At 38.0% G+C, this 25,916-nt stretch overlaps 1 protein-coding gene across 7 annotated transcripts in view; it reads right to left on the bottom strand.

Annotated features, from left to right (window-relative positions):
* The window catches only part of Gria3 (glutamate ionotropic receptor AMPA type subunit 3), a 277,312-nt gene that overhangs the window by 80,087 nt on the left and 171,309 nt on the right, over positions 1 to 25,916 (bottom strand). For all 7 annotated transcript variants that reach the window (XR_008218287.1, XM_052738461.1, XM_052738452.1 and 4 more), the window contains 5 exons: positions 10,351 to 10,512; positions 7,143 to 7,310; positions 3,067 to 3,171; positions 2,117 to 2,224; positions 193 to 399 (listed from right to left, as the gene is read on the bottom strand). Coding sequence is in view for 6 of the 7 variants with exons in the window: in XM_052738461.1 (XP_052594421.1) it covers positions 193 to 399; positions 2,117 to 2,224; positions 3,067 to 3,171; positions 7,143 to 7,310; positions 10,351 to 10,512 (750 nt within the window). In the remaining variant the exon portion in view is untranslated. The remainder of the gene's footprint in view (positions 1 to 192; positions 400 to 2,116; positions 2,225 to 3,066; positions 3,172 to 7,142; positions 7,311 to 10,350; positions 10,513 to 25,916) is intronic.

Here is a 25,916-nt window from a genome sequence, read left to right as displayed (position 1 = left end):
ATTTTCTTTTTCGTAAAATAACCCTGTTGCTCAAAGGATGGTATTGATAGTCTACCTTTCTTGAGAAATTGTTTTTACAGACTCATGAAACTCTGAAATCTACTCAGTCTTAAGCTTGAAACATTAAATCCCTCATTTTCTTGTTAATTGCAAAGCATAGAAATAAGTAACAATGGAACTGAAAATACTTACTCCGTAGACAAGTTCCCCAACCATGCCATTCCATATTTTAGTCTCTGGATCCCGTGCTCCGTATTTCCCATCACCAACAATGGATAATTTGTATTTGATCCTTACATGTTTGGCTATTTCATAGGCTAAATCAACACAATAGCCTTCATAGCGCTCATTCCCTTCCAATTGCTCATGGTTCTTTTTATACATTACATACGGCGATTCCTTTTGGATAGAAGAGAGAACAAAAGATTACTCCTATCCATTTAGTTTTCTAAGAGATAGTAAATGCAATAGGAAGCCATTTCTCCCTCTGTTGCTATTGAAGCTTAGTGTATGGAAACGATTTTTTAAAATTTTGATTCAATAAGGAGGGAGCCTCATTCAACTATTTATGGAGCCATGTATTCCTTGGAGCCCTTAACAGATAATTTAATGAAGTAGGGAAACATTTAAGTTTTTTTTCCCTAAAGTTTGAAAGTGGGACTCATTTTCACCATCAAAGCCTTTTGATTTAGTTGAATTGGGAAGTGCTATGTTCTTCAGTACATAAAGATGAACTGACTGCCTTTGATTTCTAAGGATGTATCAGGTAGAAGGTATAGCCAGCTCTGGCAGGCCATAGGGAAATGCTGATTGTTGCAAAGCTGAAATGTTTGGCTCACTCTTTTTTCCATCTGCAGGGCTATTTACAGTTCCTAGGATAAGGTGAAGGAGAGTAATTGGTCCATACTATTTAAATGTTATACTTGTTTTTAATTGAGGTATGTACTTCTTTAAAAGTAGCTATTGGAAAACCATTTTAAAACTGACACTGCTCCTTCAAATGTCTGTAGTGTGTTGAACTTTGTGGAATACCTCTATATGGCTAATTGTGCCTTGAAATGCTCCTAAGACATAGGTATGATATTATTTTTATTTATTTCCATCCTATAAATAGCAAAAATAAATTCCTGAGGATTAGAAAAATTGTGACTTGCACAGTTATACGTAGGAGTGTTAGAGCCAATATTCGAACCCTAACGAATTTTCTTTTATACAATGACAGCTCTTTATGTCCAGGTGAAGCACTATTCTTTGGGGGGAGAAGTGGAAGAGAACAGTGTAAAATTGTTCCTCATTCATTCATTCATTCATTCCTTTATTCTCTTTCTTCTCTTTGTCTTTCTTTTGTGTGTATATGACAAATGAGCACATACTATGGTGCTTGTGTAGAAGTCAGAGGGACAACTTGCTAGAGTTGGTTCTCTCCTTCACCTACATAGGTTCTGAGCATTAATCTCAGGTAATCAGGCTTGGTGGCAAGCAGCTTTACCCACTGAACCATCCCCTCCACCCTTTCTTTCTTTTGATTTTCTGAAGGAATCTTCACACATACTTAGCTCTGGACCAATTCTCCACCTCTTCCTGTCCCTCCACATCTACCTCCATTCCCCCTGTACCCTTTTGTCTCCAGTGCTTTCCCTTCCATGTTGATAACACATGTGCTTAGTTTCCCTTCCCACTACCCACTGATGTCTCTTTGCTCTCATGAATCCACCATCTAGTTTCTTGGCCATTACTCATACTTACTCCTATTTAAATACCCATACTTAGTATTTGGAAATTAGCATCTGCATGAGTGAGAGCATGTAGTAGTGTTTGTTTTTCTGAGCCTCAGTCATATTACTTAGTATAATATTTTTCCAGTTCTGCAAACTTTCCTGGAAATTCTATAATTCACTGTGTCTATGGATGAATAAAATTCCATTGTGTATTGTGACATTCTGTTCATTATGGAGAGGTGCTTGAGGTTCCTGAACAGCTGTCGTGTTAGAACTTTTGCATGCATGAACTCAACACTAGCTGAAAAATAATTTTAGAACTGATAGAGGTACTTGGAACTGAATAATACTTTTAGAATGCTGTTGAGAAAGTCTACTTATTGCATGTTCACACTTACCAGAATGGTAGTCACTACAATGGTCCGGTTCTCTGAGGATGCACTGTCATTGCTGATTTGCTGATCTGAGAAGGGCACAAACCTTTCATACTCATTCCAGTAACCAGCCTAGAAAGAACAGACATTTGACCTGGATGCCTATTTTTCTCTCAAAAAATACTAAGTGGACTTCAAGTAGTTTGAGATCTACAAGGATTGATACTCTGCTTCTATCTGTTACTACCCTCAGGACGAAAAGGATACACACAGAGTGATGCTATTGTTCCTTTATCTTGAGGATTCCTTTTCTTGCCTTACCCTTACTGACATTCTGCAAAATACTTTAGCCCACCCTGTGATGATCATTTTTTCTACCATTAAATTTTCTATAGCAAAAAAATGTTTGGAACTTCAAAATGCTGATATATAGGAGTATAAAGCTAGTTAGTAGTCTGTAGATGTAACACAAGATAGTTTATAGTCCAAGAGTTTATCATATGGCTATGAAATCCCCTTTATGTATAACTTAACTGCTAGTAAGATAGAAGCCAGCTGGCCATATAAAATTCAGCTACAGAGAAAGGTATTTTGTCCCAAGATTTTTTTTGTGGTGGGTTGGAAAAATGGAATGAGACCTATTTTTCATTTTTCTTTGCTAAAAATCGTATGTGCTTTGGAAGATTCTGTTTAATAGCATGCTATAAAGTTGGTGACTCCTTCCCTTTGTTCAGAAAACTGTTAGTCTACTGCTTTTATATGACTAGACTCAGAAGGTCACCCTCCTTTAGAAACATGTAGTTGGATCACTCTGATTACAAAACTCTATGTATCTTATCTATGCTCCTCAGCAGATGGAAAGACAAAAACACCAAGTGAGGCTTTTCTTTGTGTATTTACCATATATCCTCTTGTGTGGGAATGCTCTCATATTTGGAGAGACATTTCTTTTACTGTCTGTTTTTGTTACTTACTTTTCGAGAGCCCGAGACTTTCATTTCATATACATCAATGGTATAATTTGTCCTACGTCCGTAAGTATCGAATTGGATGTTTCCAGTCATTCCTTGTACTTGCACCTGGTAAAAAAGGCAAAGGGCAAAAAGTTACACTAGCTTTTACATCCTAGGTCTCTAGTATAAAATCTTCTGAGGATTTTCAGTTCATGTCATTGAATTCCATGTGGCAGATCAAGTCTTCACAACCTGTATAATGCAGTGAGCCATCTATAACCAGTGTTTCAAAGACTTGACATTTCTAGTATTTCCTTCTTAAGAGTGTACTTTAGGCTGAACTAGGTTAATGCATTCTTCTTCATTATAAGTTTCGTTGGGGCCATCATTGTGCCTTATCTTTATATTTCCAATATTTGAAAATAACTGGGTTTCTACAACATGACTCAGTGGTCTTAATCTGTAAAATGGGAAATCTCCAAAGTACCTATCTCTCAGAACTATTTAGATGATTAATGATTAAATGAGATCTAAGTAATGCCTAGCATGTAGTGAATATCACAGTGCAGACTAGATTTATTAACATGTAAAGTTATTTATTTATTATTCAGTGTTTGTGATATGAATGTATGAATGCAGGTGCACATATGCTACAGTGTGTGTGTGGAAGTCAGAGGACATTTTTCAGGAGTTGATTCTCTCCTTCCCCCATGAGATCTTGGGATTGAACTCAGGTCATCAGATTTGTGCACCAAGCACCTTAACCCATGGAGTCTTCTTACCAACTCCAAGCTGTATTAATTACTAGCCATAATGAATTTGGCTATTTTTAGAGGGTTGTCCATTTATGAACTTCTACAGTTCCCCTTATTTAAACTATATACCAAGGGATAGACAGGTAGCAGAGAGCATGAAGGTGATGGAGAAATAATTCAAAGGTGGATAAAATTTGTTAGCTTTAAGGGATTAGGAATATAGAATGCTAGATAACAAGATTGAAGTGCTAGAGCTGCATTCTTGTAGTGAGATGCCAAGTTCAGAGTCCACATATGCTATAGTGGTTCCAGGGTCTAGGCCTATCTTATGAAAATAAGAGGCCACATCTACTGACAGATTTCCTTATCTGCTCTATAGTTCAGAGATATCAAATAAAGACTGTCTGTCTATCTGAAATTTTCACTTCCTAAGTAAGGGTCACAGCCTTCAAAGAAAAAAAAATTGTTTGTTTTGTTTTCTTAGGATAAACTGGCAAAATACGTTTCCCTCCATTTCTAGAAAATTACAAGCTAGCAAATAAGTCAAGGACAGTAATGGAGTTATACTGCCAAGGAAAAAATTGATAACAAGGCTTTGGGAATTTGTTTTAAAAGACGGGGATTGCTTAGTACCAGTAGGAGACTATGGAACTGGTGAGTATTGTGATGTCTGACAGAGCAGAGACAATTGCATGGGACTCATTAAGAAATTCTTCATTGCTTCATGTACTCAGACCTTCAAGTCTCATTAAGAATTACACATTTCAAAAGATCCAGCTTGTCTGACCTTGATTTATGAACTAGATGGTCAATAGATGTCCTAGAGACACTAGAAACATGACTCAAGTCTTTGGTGAGCAGGAATAGAATTGGACTACCACTCTAAGTGAAGTCTATTTTTAGGGATGTGGTCTGGTGTGGAATGCCAGTGACAGGTTAGTACCACCTAGAATTCCCTTTTAATCCAAATGACTGTGTGTATGATTTACCCATAATTTTAATCATCTGTATCTTTCTTGCTCCCATGGTAGACTGGGAGCATTTCAAGACAAGAGACATCCTTTTTCTATGTTTTCAACACTAAATGCAATGCAATTCAAATATGAGATCTCCTTAGCTTATCTCATATTTGCATACCAATATAGAGCCTGATACATACCCATAGGTGCTTACTAAATGCAGAATAGATGGCATGGTTATATATTCATTTAAACAGGTCCCATACATGCTTCTATCTAAAAACAGTGATTTTGTTTCTAGATTTCTTTAGAGGAAGAAAATGATTTATTGAGAAACAATTATGTGTTAGTCATGGAAAAGATGTTTGTACATCAGGTAATCTCACTTTTAATGAACTCAAGTAAAGGGGGATTTTTTTAAATTTAGTAAAGCATTTAGTATTTTAGATCAGCCTTATTTTAAGTCCCTTTGAATATTACAGCATTACTGTAGAGGGACCATTTTCTTTTGGAAAAGGTCATTGCTTTCCAGATTTTTTGAAGCAATAGAAACAAGTTGGTCTGTAAAAAGAGTTGAAAGATCACTGTGATCAGGTGAGTAACCATTAAGGCCTGGAAAGAAAGGTGACGTATTTGGTTTATATCTTGAACTTATCAGTGAGTTAGACATGTAGAAACTTTTCTGTGTGACAGGATAGTTGGCCTAATTATTTTGTAGTCATCTTTCTTTCTTTCTTTCTTTCTTTCTTTCTTTCTTTCTTTCTTTCTTTCTTTCTTTCTTTCTTCCTTCCTTCCTTCCTTCCTTCCTTCCTTCTTTCCTTCCTTCCTTCCTTCCTTCCTTTTTGGTTTTTCGAGACAGGGTTTCTCTGTGTAGCTTTGCGCCTTTCCTAGAACTCACTCTGTAGCCCAGGCTGGCCTCGAACTCATGGAGATCCACCTGGCTCTGCCTCCCAAGTGCTGGGATTAAAGGTGTGTGCCACCACCACCTGGCCTGTAGTCACATTTCTTATTTTCTACTCTGGTGGCCAGTTTTCTCTTTGGGGAAGGTGGTGGATTATGTTATGAATGACCAATCAATTAGAAATGCTGGCTTCTGCCCCATGAGGTTTTGTTGATGAAAATTCCTTTTGATTCACTCTGAGGCAGTTTTATATTTCACTCATCATTATGTTCCACCTGACAATACAAATCTTGTAACTGCTAGGAAGGTTGAATTTAATTAACTGCTCTTCAAAATCGTGCACTGCTACTTCCATCAAACTACACTTAGGGCACTTGTTATGGAATTGACATAATGACATAAAAGTCTGCATGATAGGAGAATGACTCATATCTCTTTCTTGGAGAAAGACACAGGGGCTACTAACCTCTTTTGATTGAATGCGTCCAACTTGGCAAATTTAAAGCGGCAGTAAGAGAGCCAACTACACAAAACGATGTACGTTATGAGGCTGTTCCCAATTCTTCATTGCTGGGTTGTGCACAGAATTATCTTACGATGGCCTATCTCTTTGTTCATTTGGATGTCCCAAACATCAAGATAATTAGTTGGAAAGAAGAGATTCTTGTACTCTTGAAGGCTCATTTTAATGCATGCAGGCACATGTGGCAGGCATAAAGTAAAATATTCAGGAAAGAGCTCTTGCTTGGAAAGCTGCAATGAATGGGTGATGTTGCTCCTAGTGTAAATAATGGAATCTGTTCAAAGGACACTGCTTGAAGCCTTAAATGATCTCCTACCCAGTAAACACTAAAAACAAGTGACCTATTTGATGGTCTATCCATTGATTCCTTGTACTTTTCTTTAGGCTTTTTCTTTGCGGCACTGGGCAAAAGCCTCTTAAGTAGGCCTAGAAATGCATCATGTTCCTGCATTCTACCATGCAGAATAGTACAAGTGTTCTTTTTTGACAACAGAAATACTATCACACTGGCTCAGTTCCACAGTCCATTCGGCTCATAATTTGTCTGATGAGCCTAAGAATGCTGCTGTCCTTTGTAATGCTTATCTTGAAGTTAGGAACATTTTATAAAATATCCCGGTCCCCCTAGGAAATGTCACATTTGTAAAAGACGTGTTATTTTGAACCTATTTATACATTTAATCTATAATTTCAGAGGATACCAAGTTTCATTTCCCATCTACAGTGCAGCACAGACCCAAAAATTGATTTGCCCTAAATTTACTATATTTTTCAAACTTCATTGTAGATCTTTCTACTGGTGGAATTCTAGATTGGGGTGATCATCTGCATTTATCTTTTCTGTACAGCCTGAGATGCTGTTCCTTTTAGTAACCCTCTTTCAGGACGGGGGTCTCATTTTTTTTTTTGTGTGTGTGTCTTTATAAGGCCCACCCACTCCAACAAACAATTGTCTTTACCATTTTCAGAGCTCTCTCAATATCAATTCCTTGACTCCAGGGCACAGCAGGATTCGCTAAGCAGTCTCCAGCACTGCCTCTGCGGGATACATCCACTCGCTGCCTCCTCAGGTATCGGAAGGCTTCTGCTATGACCAATATTGCATCGTGTGTCAATGCAGATGTGTACTAAAACAGATGCATGGAAAACAAGATAACATGGTAAACAACATCCTCCAGACTTGCCTTGTACTTCCTTATGGTTTTCCTTCACCTCTTCCTTTTGCTCTACAAAGAAATCATCCTAATTATTTGAGTAGGAAATTCTCTCTGGGCAAGCCTGACTTTGATGCATTCAACAATGATGCCTCTTACCTCATGTGTGCACATGTTAGGATTATTAAGATCAAATGGCTCAAGGGAATCTCTTTCTAGCTCTCAATACTGCTTCATATTGAGTGAGTGACTATAAAAGGCTGGATCTTTTATAAGGGAAGAAATGCATGTGATGTTAAGGGATGGCATATATAGATTAGAGAGGAAACAGCATATCCTAAAGCAAGGCTGAGTTATTGCTGTTTGTAATAGAAAATTTAGATCTGTTCTTTACTTAGGGGAAAATGGAAATAGCTAAGTTAGACAGCTTGAAATTAATTTGGAAGGAAACATTAATCATTTCTGTCTGGACCATGTTTGTAGCAAGCTAGGACCTCTGGCCAGCAATAAATCAGTTTTTGTTTCCCAGGGGGTAGCAAAAACCAAAGATGCTTTTCAATTGTAGAAAATTACAATTGTTATTGAGTTTTAAATCTGATAACGTCGACAATTTGTAGGCAATGCTTCATGATGTTACCTCTTTCAGGCAAGAATACTTACTTTCTGTTCCATGTGTACAGTGATATGTTCTACTAGAGATGAGGCTAGTCACTTAACACAAGGGATTTGATTATCTGCAGTTTGAAATGTTGGATGCTTTTCTATTAAATGAATCAACAAAGCATGATTAAAACAAGCTGGCCTCTGTTTTGCAAGGGTGATGAATACTTATAGAATGTGGAGTCTTATTGACTCTTTAAAACATAGCAAAATGTCCTAAGGGGAGTTCTTACTATATAAAAGTCTGTCCAAATACAATTGGGAGCGAATACATTGTTGTCTCTACAACTATCAATTTACTTTTCTCATGTTACTTTTCTTTCAGAAGCAAGTCATCAAGTATGACTATAATAGAAGCATATTTTCTTTCATGAAAAAAAATCTTTGTATTTGCCCATCCTAGCACTACCTAAAGCCAACAGTTGTGATTTTCTTCCCAACCAACTGCATAAATTGTCACCCATCTTAATTCAGTTCTTCTAACGCTATACTAAAAGAACTATTTAATTTTGCACTTTATTCAGTTTCTATTTACCTATGCATGAGATTACCCTCTGTCTAAAATAGACCCTAAAAAGAAATGTTTATAAAATATAGATTAAACAGTATCTGGATTTTAATTTCTAGATGATTTCCCCCAACTCTATATATTCTATATCAAGTATTAAAGTAGTATCTTTGATTGATTCAGTACAAGGCTCAATACTTTCTTAAATCATTTGTAGGGCTTTACTTATAAGACTAAGCATTTCTTTGTAGTAAACATGAGCACACTGCATTACACACACTCGTTGTTATTAATTGGTACCTGAGATGGTTTTCATTATCTTTTCAACAAGTTATACATCTTCAGAGCAGGAATAATCTACTCTGCAGTATCTCTCTTTGCATCTTTTATCTTCGTTCATTTTCTTACATCTAACACTGTATTTTGAAAATTGTTGAGAACCCTTAAAATAATGAACAAATGTATCTCTGTCTTCTATAGCTGCTAAATTGAAACATCACAAAGCAGTGTGGTTAGGCAGTTTCATGGAAATATAAACTTTTATAAGTTCACCTAAATATAGCAGGAAAAATCATACCAGTTTAGTACATTACAAAGGATTTGATTATAAAACATTCCTCATTCAGAATGTGACCATATTCACTGAGCCAAATTAGGACACCTGGTCTGACCAAAGGGCAGAATGGTTTAAAACGGGACTGTCCTGGAAAACTCTGGCACGTATAGTCTGTACTACAACCAATACAGTTAGCTCCTAACTAGTGAGTGAATTTATTGAATTGTAAAATTATGTTTAGATTATGAATTTTCTAGAGCATTTCAATTGTTTAAAAATTTTACTTGTATTAGGTTCTGATGTGACCCATTTAGGGTAGTACAGAGTGCATCTCTTCTTTCATCTATATTCCCCACTGTTCCTCTCTACCCTATTACTGTCCGAGAGAAATGAGAACACGAAAGTATGAGAAAGGAGACCTTCCTCAGTTTCCCTTTTTAAAGGAACAGCTTTAACAGTACTTGACTCCTCATCTTTCATTGTGGACATAGTACACATTTTCATTATAGCAGCAAAGGAGAATTAAAAGCTAGTTTCATATTTGAATTGATGTTCCCTTAGCACACCAATTCAAGTATACAAATATATATATTTGAAAGATCCTTTGTGTACATGAATAATTTCCCCTAATTTATCTGTTTTAAACTTGTGAGTAAATAATAGGATCTCTAACCATAGGGAACACAGGAAAAATATGGACTCTAAATATGACTTTCTACTTTTACTATTCTTATCTAGATTTTGAGAAAATGAGCAACTTATATAATCTAATTATTTTTAAAGACACTTTTGTAGACAGGCAACTATTTCTGTTCAATATTTCCATACATATAGGTAATACATAGTCTGTATTAGAGACTAATTCACTTGGGTGTTCTGAGATTCATGGAACTTATTATCATGGAGCAATCACATAAATAATGTAAAATCCAATTTTCTGTTTCAGACTATCAATCTTCTTTACTTATTCCCACTGCCTCCACCCTTTGCCTGATTCAGGTTCTTGTACTAGTGTCAATTACTATGAGAATATTAGAAATTAAATTCATTTAAAAATTAAAGTTAACTTGTTTTCAAACACTAGCTTTTTATAAAATCTTATTCTCTATAGTTTCTTTATATGGGAGTGGGGTTATATAATAGAATCAATTACAACTGTCTTTTTCAGCATCTTTAAATCACGTCTGGGGGAAAAGCACTAGACCACAGGATGGATGTAAGTATGCAATGTCCATATTGAAGAGCTTTGGAAAGCTGGCCTTCATTATCTATGTGTCATGGAGCATTACCTTTAGGGGTGCATTCTTGGCTTCAGGAAATTCCCTTTCATCCAGTCTCACCCAGCGCTGTATGAACTGCTGAACCATTGGGTTTTCATTGTTGACAATCTGGAAACCTGTAATATTAGCTCCCCCGTGCATGACTCTTTCCAGTGAAATGTCAGTAAAACCCTGGAAAGACAGTGAAAGGGATCATGACTGTGAGAGGCATACGTTGTTGCTTACATTATCTGTTGGAGACTAAGGAAAAAATGAAGGATTCCTTCCCTGGGATTACTTATTAGCAATAAAGAAGGTCTTCAATGTGAAACTAATTCGTAGGATACCGTGCCTTTGAAACTATAGGCACAATGAAGACATGGTGCACACTTCCATTTTCCTGGCTGTGACTTTATTTAAGTACCACATGGAACAGCACAGGTTCTGCTTTCAAGAGTATTTTGTTTCATTTATCTGTATTTTCAGTCGTCCTACATAGAGTCATAGTTAATGCTATGTGACTAGAGAATGTTGAAGACATTTGACCATTAAGAAGTGCTATAAAAAAATCTTTCTTCACCTTAACATGCTGAAGATAGCAGAGTGCTTCAGATTCTGGTGATGAATATTTAGACATTTGTGATTCACAGAAATACCAGTGAGTGAAGCTGACAGCCGGCTTGTATATGATGGCAGAAACCCCAGGGTGCGTCTCACATGAATCCATAAATGAGTCTTGACATCTGTATAGCATCCACCATTTGCTCCTTAACTTGCTCTTGTTACCATCTGGTGTCTTTGTCACCCAAGTTCTTCAAAGTGCTTTCCCCAGGGTTCACACCTAAGCCTTTCCACATGGGCACTGCCAACTCCATTGGGTATTGCTGTCTTCTGGGATACCTTACCCAGGAATTGCTGCTACTTCTATCGGCTGTGGGTCTTCTGTGCTTTGTTGCTCATGTGTTAGAATCCTTAATGAATGGATAACAGCTTTCTATATCAATAGGAGGGAAGGTGGAGGAAAGCTCAGAGGAGTTGGGGGAGAGGAAACCATAAGAATATATTGTATGAAAAGAAACTATTCTCAGAAAAAGAAATAAAAAAAATGTGCTTATAGGCAGCAGACTTCTGTGGCAGTGAGAAACGAAAGGGTCCTAGCAGATGGGAATTTCCTTTATATTTCAAATATAGGAGTTGGCTAGTTCTGAGTTTTCCTCCTACATGGCTGTTGCCAGAATTCGGGTATATAGCCTGTGTACCTCATTGCTCTTGCATTCAAAAAGAAACAAGAAAAAGAAATTAGTAAAGGAAATGGGTTTATTTATCATTTGGGAAAATTGTGGAGTGTGCCTGTGGCAGTTTTACTGCTTATAAAAATCAAGAGACTAAAATTTGAAAAATATATTGATTTGAAGAGGGAGTTGAAAGAGAAAAGGGAGGAGAGGGAGAAGGTAGAAATGATGTAAATACAGTACTCATGTTTGAAATTCTTTTAGAAAAATAAACATTTTAAATTTAGATTATCTTGAGATTTTTTTTTGTGTGTGTGTGTATGTGTTCATGTGTTTATGTCTTTACATGTATGAATGTACACGTAGCATATATGTACACATATGTGTGGAGACCAGTGGTCAGTGTTGAGTGTTTTCCTCAATTGCTCTTCATTTTTTTCTGAGACAAGGTTTCTCACTAGACCTGGAGCTCATTGATTTGGCTAGGTTGGCTGCCAATTAGCTCTGGAGATTCTCCTGTCTCTTCCAACTCCCCTTCTCCCACAATTGGATAACATGCAAGCACCACCATGCCCACCTTTTGGACATGAGTTTTAGGGACCTGAATTCATATTCTTATGTATAACTTGTTTTTAACTGAGCAATCTCCCAACACAACCTCACCTCTAACATTTTAGTGTAAGAAAATTTCAAATATACAGAAACTTTGAAAGTACTATACAGTGAACACCCTTATAGTCAATATTTATACTTTATTACTAATAGTCTCTTGTCCACAAGTCAGTTTCATTTTTGGAATATATTTCAAACAAAGAAGTGGTAATTATGTGCAGATATTAATATACTTTACCTCCAAAGATTTAATACATGTGCCAATAACTAGAATTTCATGTTTATGTAGTTATTTTTCTCCCTTCCTTTTTGTATTTGTGGTATAAGTATGTTCATATGGGTGTGTACATGTGTACACACAAGTAAATGTGCCCACATATGTGTGTGTCTTCTTTCCAGCCTCTTTTTTTCCTTTTGAGGTAAAATTTATATTTAATGAAACATAGAGTCATAAAAGCATATTCATTGTGTTTTTGATAAATGCATATGTCTATATTACCCATATTATTATAAATTCTTTTACTTTCTTTTTGCATTTCAAAACATCTTTGGAGTGTGATAATCACAAAGAAGTATTTGCACATCTTTAAGTGAAGATATTATTAATATCTGCCCCCAATATAACCAATACTCAGAAATGTCCCATGTGTCCCTCTCCAATCATCAACCCTGACTTTACTCCCTTAATTTCATAGTTCTTTAAAATGACTTGAAAAATGGTCTTAGAAAATATTTTAGTGAAACACTTTCTCAGTAATTAGAATCCCCATCATCTTCCATTCATTGTGAGATACGAATTTAAGGAGATTGGAGAAGGAGCCAATTAGTTTGGTTTGCATATTAAGAATCACTCCTCCTTTCTAATAACCACAAGGCATTTTAAAGTTAATATTAAGTTGTTATGATGAGTTTTATCCTAAAGGATCCCTTCATGAAAGATACTAAGACATTATTTTCTCCAATTTGCTAACCCCTGCACTAAAGTCACTAGAGAAGCAAGCTTGTGTATAAAACCTAGCAGAGGCTGTCATTGCTAAGAAAGTCTATTACTCAACTCCCTACTCCCCAAATAAAGAAAAACAGAAAACAGAAAATATGACTTTAATTAATAGTTTTAATTTTACCAAGTGAAAACATATTGGGCAGTAACAGATACTGCATAAGAAAGCTGACTGCCTATTTGCATGCTGTTATGGGTAAAGGGGAAGGTCTCTGATTCCTTTGTCAGATTTCTTCTTTATGTGGGTTAACTACAGTCTTCACAGTGGTCAAATTGGGGATAAAGCTCTTAAATTCTCTCAAAAGATACATCAAATAATCACGGAACACGTGGATGATGAAAAGTTTCAATAAAAGGATGGGGGAAGGGTCAGTGGCAGAAGACAGCTGAGAAAGAAGAAGGTTTGGGTGGCTCCTGCTCTGCCTTCTATATTTGCTTTACTTTTATAAAACATGTTTTATTTTCTGTTTTTAAATAACTTGCTAGAGTCTATTGTTGTGTTGACAAAGTTATAAAATGAGGCTCCAAACTACCCACAGTTAGTGAAATAACTATTATAACAATGCTGACTAGCAGACATATAGTACGTAGACTAGAAACATGGAATGGCAAGACTGGGAGGAACATAGAGGATCAGTGATGAGTACAGATTTAAAGGCACATACTGTTAGACTCCTAGCTCCCAAATTTTAAAGCACTATGCTTTGTCATAAGTTGTGGTTAGATATAGTTATTGGGTTGGACACACACAGCTCTTTATAGTGTTTTATTGAAGTTGTGTATCCTTGAAACCAGAATAAAGACACTAAACAGAACAGGATACCCCCAAACACATAGAGGGTACAAAAAGGGGACTCAAATGATGGGAGGGAAATGTTGCTGGGAGGGTCATGGTAAGATAACAAAGTTGGAGAAAGGCAGTTGGCTGGCAACTACCCCACTTTCTCTACCCATCTTATTAGGACATTGGACATTGTGATTGCTTATAAATGTTCAAAATTCACTTCTTGCTTGGTTGCAAGGAATGTTAAGAATGATTTTGAGGCTAAGTCTATCTAAAGATTGTATAAACATAACACTGTAGAAGAGACCTTCGAAACTTTGGATGATAAAAAAGAAAAAAGATGAAAGACACTTAAAATACTAAGTTTGGGGCTACACATTATGAATAAGGGGAGAGTATGACTGAGCCCTGGTCCATATTCATCTGCTTTTTCAGTATTGTAAGGAATTTAACTTTTCTACAATTCTTACAAAATTTACCTTTAAGCATTGCCACAAAATGTTACTAATTTGAGAATATTGAGACCATGGATTTCTAAAATTTCTACAAATGCAAAAATCCACGTTGACTACTTGGACAGTGGATGGAAAATAAAGGGAGGAATGTCAGGGGTGGAACAAGAGGATCTCAGAGAGAGGTGCTGAATAAATCTCAGGATTCAGCTAGACCCTGGACTAACTTTATTCAGAATCAATTTAGCAGTTCAGTCACTGTTTTCCTTTACAAAGTGCTAGCTTATATTGTGAGATACTATCATCTCTGAGGATTAAATCAAGCCTGATTTCAACACGTATTTCCCATGACTTTGACAGAAGAGAGATGACAATGAATTATTTCACAATCATGAGAAGACACATCAAGATGGAGGAAAAGAAAGACTCCAGTTCTTTTAAGATCGAGGATCTCAGTTAAGGGCAAGAGATGTCCAGTTCCTGAAACTCTGTGAATAATATTCAAAGTATTCAGGGAAATATCCATTTCTGTTTTATTTTATTAAATAATTTTCATCATGTAAGACACTCACTGCCATTATGGTGTAAGATTAGTGCTAATCATTGAAAGCAATATAAGGATAGTAATGACTGTGAGGAACCCATACAGCAACCAGAATATATGAGTAGGGCAATGGATGAGTGTTAGAGGCAGGACACAGTGGCAGGATGAGGTAGGTTAGGAGAAACAGTCTGATGCAGAGACAGGCACTGGAAGGTCATAGCTCACAGTTACTGTTATTTCATCATTTAAAGGAATCTCACTGTTTGACTTTGTCTGCCTGACCTCATAGAAAATGGTAAGTATATTGAAAGGGAGTCTCCTAAATTTCTAGAAAGATACTAATTTCATAGAGATGATAACAAATTCCATATGAGAAAAGGAATAAATAAAAATGGGAAATATCATTAAAAAACAATGAACTTTTAATTGATATCTAAGAGGCAAAGGTAGTCTGTTTGTTTACAGCTTACCATTTTCCATTCTAACATGCATTCAAACATGTTATTTTTAAATTACATATTGCTAGATTGAACTGCTGACATTTGCAGTTAAAATCCCAAGTAGCAAAGAGACTTCACTGTCTGGAGAAATTTAGCAAAGAAAACATGATGAAAGAGGTGATCCAAAATTATCTACATGGGAAAAGAGTGAAAAAAGACCAAGGGAGTGATGATTTTCCCTTGTACCATGGTACAAACTGCACTGTGTTTCTGATCATAGCTCTAGATTACATTTTGATATGTGTAAATATAGTCTATAGATACAGGCAATAGACTCGATTATTTGGATAACTTATACATAGACACTAATATAAGGGAGCTTACTGACAAATATCTAAGGTATAAGAAGAGGAAGAAGTGGGTGATTGTGACAAGGTGGGAATATTGGAGATTCATGGTTCTATTATGGGCAGGTATGAAGAAGTTTCCTTCTTGCTTTGCCTCTTGTCACAACATGTTCAGGTATTTTGAACATAACTAAGGTTCACTTCTTGTGCTGACAAGAATATTTGACTAAAACTCACCGAGCCCAGTGTGTTTTCTCTAAAAGAAAAATAGAAGAGAAACTTTCACTTATTGCATGGGAGGTAGAAGGACTAATGAACATGGGGAGACAGGGAAAAGAACAAAGGAAGGTGAGACAAGAGTGTTGGTACTGGGCAGGAACTGGCTGCCTCTTGGTTCATCTGCTCCTTAGACATGGCTCAAAGCCTTTTTCATCACACTCATCGTACTTCCCTTCCGGGCATTTCACTTTTTCACAAGCTCTGACTGATTTTCAGTTCTTGAGATGACCACCTACAGACCCAGAAGTGGTAGGGAATATATGCTGAGTTGACCGAAAAGTCCATAAATAAAATAGTCCAACAGAAACAGCCACCCCACACCTGGAAGGTGAAATGGGAGAAGGGTTGTGTGAAGGTTATTGGGAGAGACAAGAGTGTCAGGAGATAATTGTTTAGTAAGTAAGGATAGGAACTGGGCAATTATTGCTAGGTTTTCTGTTCCTCTTCTGACATGGCCTAAAGCCTGCTACTTTTTCATCGGTATGCTAGATTTTATGGGTGGCATGCACAAATACAACCTGTCGGTACAGAAAATTGAGATTAGATGGGCAACTTCAGCAAAGAGGTCACCAAAATTACATTCATAATATAAGAAGGATTTTTTAAAGGCAAGGTTTGTCCTAAGGCGTAGAATAATCCAAGTGGAATCACTTTCTATAATGTGCTGCAGCTGACTGGATCTTGCTGTACTTTTCAATTTTATCAAATCAGCCGGCACTACTAATTTACTTGCTCACAAATCTCTCTCAAGTTTGATTTCTCCTGATCATCTAAAGGAGTGGGACTATTTTCCCAGTCCCACGACAAACCTCTATAAATAAAACAGTGTCAAAGAAGCGACAACAATAACCAGAAGCAAAGCAGGAAACACCAATATATGGAGGTCATGGGCAGAATGGAGGAAGGTCAGAGAGCGGCACTAATGTTGGGCGGCACTGGGCAGACTCCTGCTTGCCCTCTAACATGATCCAAAGCATGCTGTCACTTCCATTACATGTTGCTGCATTCTGTAGCTTCTATGAGTAAACACAATTCACCGGTTATGGAAAACTGAGATAGGTGTCTCCCAACAACTTCATCAAGGACAGTGATGGGACGACAATAACCACTCCACATCCCAAGATTAAGTGGTAAAGAATGAGGGTATGTATGTTCCAAGGGGACTATTGGGTGACTACTTTTGTATGGAAGGAGATATTTGCAGGTTCTCGATTCTGCTATGCCTCCTATCATAACTTTCCAAGACATTTCACTTTTTCTTAAGTTGTAGATTTCATTTTGTGAGCTGGCCACTTGAAAACATTATGTGGGAATATTGAATTCAAGTCTCACTTAAACCTCTGAAAATGATGACACCATGGAAATGTCCATTGAGAACCTAAAGTATATAAAGGAAAATACAGGTGTTAAAGTTAGTGTTAGAAGTTTAGGCTCATGTCTCCGAGGAAGAGCTTGCTGGCTGCTGGTTACTAGTTACTTAAAATATCACCATGTTTAAGGCATTTTCTTTATTACAATGTTTTACTGGATTTTTCTTTTGGAGTTGCCAACACACCAGTCTCAAGTTTGTATACAAATGTTGTCTTAGCTTAGATTACTATTGCTGGGAAGAGACACCATGACCAGGGAAACTCATGTAAGTGAAAGCATTTAATTGGGGGCTTGCTTACAGTTTCAGAGGTTTAGTCTGTTATCATCATTGTGGGGAACATGCTAGCAGGCAGATATGGTGCTGAAGAAGTAACTAAGAGTTACATCCTAATTTGTGGGCCAAGAGAAAGACACCAGGCTTGACACGGACTTTTGAAACACACTTCTTCCAAGGCCACACACACACACACACACCTCTTAATCCTTTTCAAATACTTCCACTCTGTGATGACTAAGCATTCAAATATGAGCCTATGGGGGCCATTCTTACTCAGACCTCTGTAAAACATCTTACATGACAGAAATGGTTAAAAAACAACTGAAATAGGTAAATAAATGAAAGGGTAAAGAGTAACGGGGCAAAGAAGGAAGCTAGAGGAAAGTACTGGCAGATGGTAGAATCTGCCTGATATTTAGCTCTCCATCTATCTCTATCATTTGATTTCTTTCACAAATTCCTAGATACAACTACAGGCATAAACAGATATACTCCATTGCATTTTACAGACTGAGGCCTGGTTCCTCCCAAAGCCTCAGCAAAACACTAATTCAACTGAGATGACAGACAAAAATTCAGTTTGTGAGCAATTATATGAACAAATGAGCTAGCAGGATGCAGTATGGTACTATTAGGATGCTATGGAGCTGCAGTGAGCCATGATCCCCAGTCAGGCACTCCATTAAGGGTAAACAAGCAGAACCTTCAGTGGGCTGTGGAGCCAAGCTATAGTGTTCAGTGAGTTATGTATGTTAAATGCATCTTCCCTCCCCCATCTCTGTTCCTCTCTCCCCACTCCCTCCCTCAAATTCTTTCTATGTTGCCTGTGATAACTTGGAACTCACAATCAACCCGACTCAGTTTCTCTAGAATCTGGGATTATAAAGTCCTTGCCACTGACATGGCTTGATTGAGATGCAGTTTTGATTTACTGTATTTTCAATTTATGATGCATTCATTGGGAGGTAAAGTCTGCCAAGTCAAGGAACATCAGTACACCCGGAAGTGCCAATGCTGGGCTACATGGTAGTTTATTTTTTAGAGTTTCTTTTTTTTGAGGAAATTCCTTATCACTTACCAAAATGGCTGTGCTAATTTATATTCCCACCAACCATGTATAAGAATTATCCTTTCTCTAGATCTTTATGAACATTTTTCAATTAGCAACATAATGACTAAGAAAGCTCTATATCAATTTTGGCTGTATTGTCTACCAAAAATTGGACTCCTTTTTCTTCTTTTTTCTTTTCTTTTCCTCTTTCTCTAATGATTTCTTGGGCTGTTGCACATTTTGATGACCGCTTATGGACTTTTGTTCTCTTTATTTTCACATTCCCTTCTGTACAATAAGTACATTTGTATACTCACTCTACAATGTCATTGCTAAGTTACTCCAAGATCCCAAGGTCCCTGTTGTACTAAGTGGAATTTCTGTTAAGCCCATTTTATTATTTCGTGGGGATTTTACCAATTACAACTCATGATTAGATACTCAATTACTTTTGTGGGCTTACACTAAACATCAAAATCAGTGCTACTTGCCTAATTGCCACAGCGGTATCTTTTCCTTTGGTTGTCTCAGTGAACTTTGCACAGCGAAGCGATTGAGAGATAGACTGAAAGGAATCCAGTGCTCATATACAGGGTGAGTTAAAATGCTTTTCTCCTTTTCAGATAAGGAGACTTCAGCCCACAGCTCCAGAGAAGCTAGGAAACAAGGAGGACCCTACGAGGGACTCATAGATAACCTTGGGAAGGGGAAATAGATGAGAGCTCCATGAGTAAACTGGGGAATGGGGGGGGGGCAATAGAGGGCAAGGGATGGGGGATGGTCGAGCTGGGAGAAAGACAGAGTGGAAGAGCAATGAAAGAGATAGCTTGATAGAGGGAGACATTATGAGTTTAGGGAGAAATCTGGTGCTAGGGAAATTCCCAGGAATCCACAAGGACGATCCGGATTTAGACTCCTAGCCATAGTGGAGAGGGTGCCTGAACTGGCCTAACTTGGTAATCAGATTGGTGAATACCCTGTCATCATACAGCCTTCATCCAGTAACTGACCTGGAGATAGACAAAGAATGAAGAGAAGACATAATGTGAGAAATCAGTACTGCTTGTACTGTAGTCAGAGAAAATTTTGTAGAAATTTGATATCAAAAAGTTGCTCTAAAGGCCTTTCTTCACTAATGGAAGAAAGATGCAGAGATCCACAGCCAAACACCAGGCCAAGCTCTGGGAGTCCAGTTGAAGAGAGGGAAGAAGAATTCTATGAGCAAGGGGGGTGGTCAAGATCAGGATGGGGAAATTTACAGAGACAACTAAACCAAGCTAGTGGGAACTCATGAAATTTAGAGCAACAGCTGTGGAGCCTACATGGGACTGGACTAGGCCCTCTGCATCCAGGAGACAGTTGTGTAGCTGGGTCTGTTTCAGGGGCCCCTGGAAGTGTGATCAGGATCTATCCCTGGTGCATGGGCTGGCATTTTGGAACCCATTACCTATGGTGGGATGCCTTGTTCAACCTTGATACAAGGGGGAGGAGCTTGGTTTTGCCTCAACTCAATGTACCAGGCTTTGTTGACTCCCCATGGGAGCCCTTACCCTTTTGGAGGAAAAGATGGGGGTGGGAGGAAGGCCAGGAGGGAGCAGGAGGAGGCATGAGAAATGGATCTGTGGTTGGTATGTAAAATGAATAAAAAATTTTCTTAAATGAAAAAGGAAATTCGTTTCTCCTTTTCAGGTATTAAATATCTGTACATCTGGCTATTTGCCTCTGCAATGATGGAAATATTCCCTGGAAACATGAGAAGTGAAAATACTCATTTCGATTTGTAAGTTATTCTAGATTTCATCAATTGTATCACCTTTCTATCATATTGTATCTTTCTGATCCAGAGCACTGTTGTTCATATCTGAATTCGGCTGTATAAGATGAGCCATGACTTTGTGCCTAAGAAGTTTATTCAAGGTCCTGCAAACAGTCCTTGGTTAATTCTCTAAGCCCATTATTCACAAATCTGGTGTTTCAACAATTGACATTTAACACAGACTGTCCCTTCAAACTTCAAAAGTTTCAGATGACTTTGGTATTATCTAATCTCTATTGATTTACATGTAAGCAAATAATTTTCCTTCAGGTAGTATGGATAACTTAGACCTGGAAATAAACTCATTCTAGGCTTACTTTTAGAGTATTTATTTTTAAGATATTATACAAAGATTTCTTGCACATAGAATTGTCCTTATGGTACCTTTTGTACGTAGAGAAAAACGAGCACAAGGTAAGTCAGGTGACTTTTACTAAATTGATAATAGATCATGGGTGAGATATAGGAAAGTGGCCTGCTGGAGGGAAGAGAAAAGCAGTAGAATGTAGGCTTGGTAGGCTGCCAAGGACAACCAATAATCTATCTTATCATTTGCATGAAACTGACTCTGTCTTTAGTGCTATTTGAATTGTTCATTCGGGGGTAATGCTTCAACACAGAAATGCAAAGTAATTGTGGTAGCTTAAGTTACCAGATTCCTAATGAAAGAAATGGAAAGCAGATCAGTTCTCCCACAAGGGTGGGGGTGGGGTTAGTGCAAAGAGTGAAAGATTATACCATACCAATTAGCACTTGATTACAGGTTACTTGAATTGTTTACTAGCTCTTTTATTCTCTAATCCAATCACCAAATATACTCTGAAATTTTCTGAGTGGTTAGAATGGTGAGCCATATCATACATGGTCACTACCCCAATGGGACTTCAGTCCATTTGGAGCTATTTATAAGGATAAAAAAGTAATTGTGACTTTATAACTGCTACTGGTGAGGGAAATAGCCTCTGATATCTTTTATTTTATTTTTAACAGCTTTACCCAGGTATGATTTATTTATTGTAAAATTCATCCACTTTTCTCTGATAATTTTCAAGGCATAAATCAGATCATGTCCCTCCCCTACTTGAAACACATCAATGACTTTCTATTGCTCTTTAACTGGCCTAGTAAAGCCTTGCTTTAGTCGAGATAAAATTGCATTTTGTCAATTCAGGGAAAACATGGTGATCAGAATCTTGTCATGTGATGTTCTGTTTAGATGGATTTTTCCTGTTTTGTCAGGTAAATGGATCATTCTAAGCCTTTAGAGCATCTTTTTTTTATTAAGAATTTTTTAAATTAATTTTACATACCAATCAAAGATCCCCCTCTTCCCTCCTCCGTCCCCTCCAGCCTCCCCCTCCCTCCTACAAGAAGCTAAGTCCTCCCATGGGGAGGTATGTGGTGGTATTGTGTTCCCCAAAATATTGTGTACCTTAATAAACTTATCTGGGGTCAGAGAACAGAAAAGCCACAAGATACTTAGGCTAGAAAATGTTAGCACACGTCTTTAATCCTAGCATTCCAGAGACAGAAATCCCTCTGGATCTCTGTGAGTTCAAGGCCGTATTGGAAACAGCCAGGCATGGTGACTCACGCCTTTAATCCCAGAAAGCAGCCTTTAATCCCAGGGAGTGGTGATAGAAAGCAGAAAGGTTTATAAGGCGTGAGGACCAAAAACTATAAGCATTTGGCCTGGTTAAGCATTTTGGCTGGTTAAGCATTCAGGCTTTCGAGCAGCAGTTCAGCTGAGAGCCATTGGGATGAGGACACAGAAGCTTCCAGTCTGAGGAAACAGGACCAGCTGAGGAATTGGCAAGGTGAGGTAGCTGTGGCTTGTTCTGTCTCTCTGATCATCCAGCATTTCACCCCAACAACTGGCCCCGCATTTGATTTTACTAATAAGACTCTCTAAGATTCATGCTACAGAGGTACATTCAGTAGAGGCAGGTCCAAGCCCCTCTCCCTGCATCAAGGCTGTGCCAGGTGTCCCATCATAGGTAATGGGCTCCAAAAAGCCTGCTCATGCACCGGGCATGGATTTTGATCCTACTGCCAGGGGGCCCCTTAAGCAGATCAAACTACACAACCATCTCCTGTATGCAGAGGGCCTAGTCCAGTCCCATGGAGGCTCCACAGTTGTTGATCTAAATTTCATGAGTTCTCACTAGTTTGGTTTGGTTGTCTCTGTGGGTTTCCCCATCATGATCCTGATGCCCCTTGCTCATAGAATCCTTCTTCTCTCTCTCTTCAACTGGACTCCTGGAGCTCAGCCTGGTGTTTGGCTGTGGATCTGTGAATCTGCTTCCATTAGTTAGTGGAGAAAGGCCTTTAGAGCATCTTTTTGACGTCACATTCTACAAAATTTTCTGTGACTACAGTATAAGCAGTACTGATTTCTCATGTTATGCTTTCTCTTCATTCTTTGTCTATCTCTAGGCCAGTTACCATAGCTAGGCATGACTGATCTCATTAATACGATTATAAGTTTCTCGAGGACATGGTGTTCTGTCTTCTTTGCAGTGGAGTGAATGCAATTTGGGGCACTAAAATTACACACACACACACACACACACACACACACACACACACACATTTAACCTTTGAGGCTGGTGAGTTGCCTCAGTGGGTAAAGGTGATTGCCATCCAGCCTGATGATCTGAATTCTATACCTGGAATCTACATGATAGTAGGAGAGAACCAACCCCCACAAGCTGTCCCCTGATCTCCATATGTGTGCTCTTCCCACCCCACCCCTATACACTAGAAATGAAATAAAAAAAAGAGACTGTGTATACTTTTAGGGTTATACTACACCAAATGTGTATAGATTAATGCTGGTTCGTTGACCTAATGTTACCAGCCAGATGATAGAAGGGAGGAAACAGGAATTACCACCAATCGAATCTTTGTAGCGGCTTGACTTGGCTAATGTCTACTGAACATGATACTAAAATGTTAGAATTATATTTGATGTGTCTACATTTGATTATTTCATTTTTAATTAATTTATTTTTGTTGCGCTTTTATTGGACTATAATATTTGGGATAAATGGGTTCATCTTTGTAAGTAGTTAAGAAGCTCTCTTTTTTAAAAAAGATATGTACTGAAGCATTTATGTTTTGACATAAGAAGAAAATGGATAAAACAGCAATAAAATAAGCAAAAGGAGAGGAAGAATAAGCACTGGTGGAGTACTGACTCTACTCAATACTTAACACATACAATGGATTGCTGTTTCCAATCTCTAGTTCTTCTAGTTCTAGTTCTTCAGTTCTTCAGTAAATAAACAGACTTTTGGTTCTGCTGGCACCCCAAAGGTGAGCTCTAAAGAAAGCATGGATTCAGATCTAAAGAGCTGAATGTTCCACATAGCAGAGGTGGGGGTGTGGAATTTGGGAAGAAGAAAAAGGGAAAAACGAGCTAACGTTAAAACATCAGGAAGATCTATCATGGATGATACCGTGGCCAGAACAAAAGGAAAACTGGCAGAGGAGCTAATAAACTAGGTTCTACTTTGAATTACTAACATTTCCACAGTTCCCACCTGATGATGGTCCAAGTTAATATTTTTATTTGTCTTCAAATTGTGCAAAGCTGTTATGCATTGTTACAAGCTATATTTTAAGTTTTGATATATTCTGTGGCTAGTGGTATGACACTGTGCGGTGATCCTTGGCAGAGGTAGTGAGCTACTCCTACTCAGTCATGTAGCTGCCAGAGTAAATGACCATGTTCTACGGTGTCCTGTGTTGCTCAGCTATGGAATTCAGTAGCTTAGGCTACTAAATACATTACCAAGTTATGATATTTTCAACCTATGATATAACCTCATAAAATCATAGAACACCTGTGTAAATCTTCTAAGTAGCCCTATTTTAGAGACAGCATTGAGAAGCCTGGGAGAGAAGATATAATTCTACCAACTCATCTTCTTAAAACATTGGCTAGGTGGTGATCTTTTGTTGTAAATTTCAGGCAGGAAGGAGGGAAGAGATGGAGATTCAGAGAGACACAGGGAAGCATTTTGGAGGCAGAGGAATGAGTTTCTAAAGTAGTCCACTTTAAGCTGACTAATGCTTGTGGCTCTTAGCAGCATGATAGAGGGTTAGACTTCAGACAAATCCCCATTCCTCTGTTTCTTGGTAGTCTGCTGTATTATATCTCTGTTTTAAGAAGAAACTGAATCCTGAGCCACCAGAGAGGCTGTATACCCAGGGGACGTTACTGTGCTTCCTGGCACTTGGGACCAGTGGCAGCTTTTCCCCCTAAGTCCACTTCCCTTGCCTACAAACCCCGGCTCCAACCCAATGACCTCTGTGTTTATATGCCATCTGCTGAGAAGATCACAACACGTGGCTTTGAGCATTTGAATTTTTATATAGAACATTACAATTGGGAGAACAAAGGAAAGGGAAAGCAGAGAACAGAACAGGAAGACCTGGAAGGGGAAGGGAGCAGAAGGGACTAGTTAGTATTGGCAAGCCAAGCAGCTTGACTCAACCTCATTTGCTTTCTCTTGAAACAAAGCAGGTTCTTTTCTGTCTTAGGTTCACTCCAAGATTTGGTAAGCATAGCAGTCATTTCTTCAAGCCTAGGTTACTCCTGGGTGTACTTCTGCATTCTACCTTATGAGTGGTAACTTTTGTCTTAGTAAAATTTAAAAACTGGTATCATTTAATATCTCTCTCCCCAAATCTCCTAACATGCTATTATATGAGTGATGGGGATGTAGATAAAAGAGACAATGAGAGGGAAAGGGGACGGGGAGCTATAGAAGGGAAGAGTGAGAGACCAAGAGAGGTAGTGGGATATGATATGCTTTTTCAGATGCACTCCATTTTGGGACAGCTTTAAAACTCAGATTCACAAAGCTTTCCTTGTTTTTGTTGTGTTTGTTAATTTGAGTCAGCATCTCATTCTAAGCATTCTATTCCACCCACTCCCTAAGTGCTCAGACTACATGCCCATCATGCCATGCTCAGCTTCCTGTTCTTGTTTAGAAAGCTCTTTTGTCTTTGATCACTTCATTCTCATAAATCTATAGTGTGTGCTTCATATTTTTATATCTCTACATATACATGGAGGTCAAAGGACAACCCTTATAAGTCTGTTTTCTCGATCACATGGGTCCTAGGGATGGAACTTTGATTATCAGAGTTGGTGGCAAATACCTCTGTCTACTGAGGCATCCTGCTAGCCCATCTTTGCACAAACTCTTATGTGCCCTTTGTGAAGCTGAGATGCACGGGTGATTTGCGTGGGAAGACCAAGTCACTTCACAGACAGATTGTCTGTAATACTTTGGGCAAGTTGAAGTGGAGTATCTTTTCTGGGTCCGTTTCCTGATTTTTTAAATGATTTGAGAAGGTGGCAGGCAAGAAAATAAGAAG

The sequence above is a fragment of the Peromyscus californicus genome, unplaced genomic scaffold (genome assembly GCF_007827085.1).
Source record: "Peromyscus californicus insignis strain IS unplaced genomic scaffold, ASM782708v3 Scaffold_10__1_contigs__length_136768540, whole genome shotgun sequence".
Taxonomy (NCBI): domain Eukaryota; kingdom Metazoa; phylum Chordata; class Mammalia; order Rodentia; family Cricetidae; genus Peromyscus; species Peromyscus californicus.
Note: the sequence above shows the minus strand (reverse complement) of the source record. Positions and strands in the feature narration are given on the sequence as shown.